Consider the following 2,988-nt stretch of genomic DNA (forward strand, 5'->3'; position numbering starts at 1 on the left):
GTCCAGCGCTGCTTTTTATGCTCACGTGGTTTCCTCTTTTGCATAACATTGTATTTTTTGTTTTTTTTGTGAGGACTGATTATCCTCAAATTAAAGCAACAGCTATAAGAGAATACACCTCACATCAAGCTCTAAATTCTGTAACCTTACTTACTTTGTTGCTATAATTTGGGGTAAAGTGTTTATTAATCTGGTTCTACATTTGCAAAATTGAGCTAACCGAAAGCAGAGAGAACTGAGCTGCCAGTACATAAATATTTTTTTCTTAGATACAGCAAGTTATTCTATATTATGTTTATGTTTGTGTCATGCTTATTATTATTATTTATGATTTATATAATTGTCTGGATAATGGGGCTTTGGAAAAAATAAATCTAGATTTAAATAACTAAAACATACAACATTTTAGATTTATTTTCACTTGGAAAAAGAACAGAGGATTGAAATATAAAATTTCTAAAATATCAATAATTACATGAGTCAAAATTGTAATTGCATAGTTTACTATCATATAACAATAACATCTATAAAGTGATAGGAGCTCTCTTTCAGGATGGAAGACATTTCCAACATGACCAGAAGAATCAGCAGTTTTACCCTGCTAGGATTCCCAACTTCTCGGCCAATTCAGATTCTGCTCTTTATAATTTTCCTCTTAATTTATCTTTCAACCATTATGGAAAATCTGCTGATCATTATAATAACCTGGATTAGTCCCAAATTGCACAAACCAATGTACTTCTTTTTGGGGAACTTAGCCTTGCTAGAAGCATGGTATGTTACTGTCATTGTGCCCAAGCTTCTTGCCATATTTGCAATGGAAAGCAGAGAAATCTCATACAGTGCTTGTATGTTACAACTTTATTTCTTCATTGCTTTGGTATGTACAGAGTGTGTGTTACTGGCTGTTATGGCATTTGATCGTTATGTAGCTATATGCAATCCATTGCATTATATTAACGTCATGAACTGGAATTTCTGTCTCCTCTTGGCTTTAGGATCGTGGCTTACTGGATTCATTTTATCAATGATTAAAGTTTACTACATTTCCCGAGTAACTTTTTGTCATTCTGATATTATAAATCACTTCTACTGTGACATATCTCCCATACTTAATCTTGCCTGTGCTAACATGAAGTTGGCTGAGCTTGTTGACTTTGTACTTGCCTTAATAATTCTTCTTGTCCCTTTGTTGCTAACTTTTATATCTTATGCTTGCATTCTGGTCACCATTCTCCATATTCCAACATCCGGTGGGCGTCGGAAAGCCTTCTCTACTTGTACATCTCATTTGGCTGTGGTGATTATATTCTATGCAGCCACTCTATTTATGTATGCCAGGCCAAGCAGGGCTAGTTCTGTTGATTACAACAAGCTAATATCAGTTATCTACACTGTAATAACACCTTTACTCAACCCAATGATTTATTGTCTAAGGAACAAAGAAGTTCAAGAGATCATATGGAAATTGGTATACATAAAACTAATTTAACTGGCTGACCTACTCATATTTGTTAAGAAAAAATGCTCAAACATAAAACTTTGTTATAAATGTAATTCAATTTGCAAACTCAAAATAACTGCATAATCACTAACAATCTATCGTCATATAAATTAATTAGTGTAACTGGGCAGCATATAAACAGAGAGCTATCCAATTACCTGTGGTAATTTACAGTACCAAGAGTAATTGTGTCACAGCCTGTTATGTGGGTTTTTATTTCAGCAATTGCGGCTACAGAAATTAAAAGGTCTATATTCTTTCTAGGATCCTATGTATTTTCGCACATGTAGAGGTTGAGTATCCCTTATCCAAAATGCTTGGGACCAGCAGAATTTTGGATAATGGATTATTCTGTATTTTGGAATATTTTTATATTTGAAAAAGGTATTATTATTATTACTACTACCAGTTTCTTATATAGCGCATGCTTTACAGAGACTTGTTGAACATTCACATCAGTCCCTGCCCCAGTGGAGCTTACAATCTTTGTTCCCTACCACATGTACACGCACTCACAGACATTCTAGGGTTAATTTTATTGGGAGCCAATTACCCTACCAGTATATTTTTGGATTGTGGGAGGAAACCGGAATACCCAGAGGAAACCCACGCAAGCACAGGGAGAATATACAAACTCTGCACAGTTAGAGCCATGGTGGGATTTGAACCTGTGACCTCAGTGCTAACCATTACACCATCCATTGAGATATCTTGCATTTATGTTGTATAAACACATCAAACACATGAAATACACACACATATATTTTATTTGTGCATGAAACAAGGTTTTAGAACATGAAACAAAGTTTGTGTTTGTGTACAATCTCAGACACTGAATTTGAATGCCAAGCAATCATGTCCTTGCACATATTAAGTGCCAGTTACATGTTATTTCTCCAGTAGTGCCAATTACAGATGTAGCCAGTAGGTTTTTAGCAAAAAAATTAAAATAAAAGTACATTTTGGAGACTATGGTTTTCGGAATAATTTGGATAACGGATATTTGGGATACTCAACCTGTATTTGGCTGTAAGAAATGGATAGATAGTAAAAATTTTAAAAATGTTTGCGAAAACTCCATCATTTTTCTTATCAGACCTGATTGTCAGAGTGGTGGCATACTGTAGATTTATGTAACCATGCATGCAAATAAATATTTCACTTTTCCTGTAACTAGTAGTCAGTCCCATAATGTTAATAGAGTACATATAGAATTGTACTCTAACATTTATTAATGTACATTTGAACAGAGCAGGGCCATAACTAGGGGAGTGCAGGTGGTGCCATTGGAGGTAGCACAATCACTGCTCCATGGCAACTACTGTACATATGGATAGCAGGGTGCCTGTAACTAAACCCTGAAGTTAGTAGCACTCTTGCACAGCCATCAGGAGCATCCAAGGGGCACCATGTCTGAGAATCTTTAGGATGCTCTAGGCAACTCTCTACTTCCCAGAGCTGGTGGCCCTGCCCCCTAGGTATTT

At 35.6% G+C, this 2,988-nt stretch overlaps 1 protein-coding gene across 1 annotated transcript; it reads left to right on the forward strand.

Moving 5' to 3' along the window:
• Window positions 1–553: 553 nt before the first annotated feature.
• Window positions 554–1,492, forward strand: LOC146079857 (olfactory receptor 6B9-like). Its single transcript, XM_083186522.1, has one exon. It carries the CDS (start codon window positions 554–556, stop codon window positions 1,490–1,492), a length of 939 nt encoding a protein of 312 aa, XP_083042648.1.
• Window positions 1,493–2,988: the final 1,496 nt, after the last annotated feature.

This window comes from Crinia signifera, chromosome 1 (assembly GCF_055691185.1).
Source record: "Crinia signifera chromosome 1, ASM5569118v1, whole genome shotgun sequence".
Classification (NCBI taxonomy): Eukaryota; Metazoa; Chordata; class Amphibia; order Anura; family Myobatrachidae; genus Crinia; species Crinia signifera.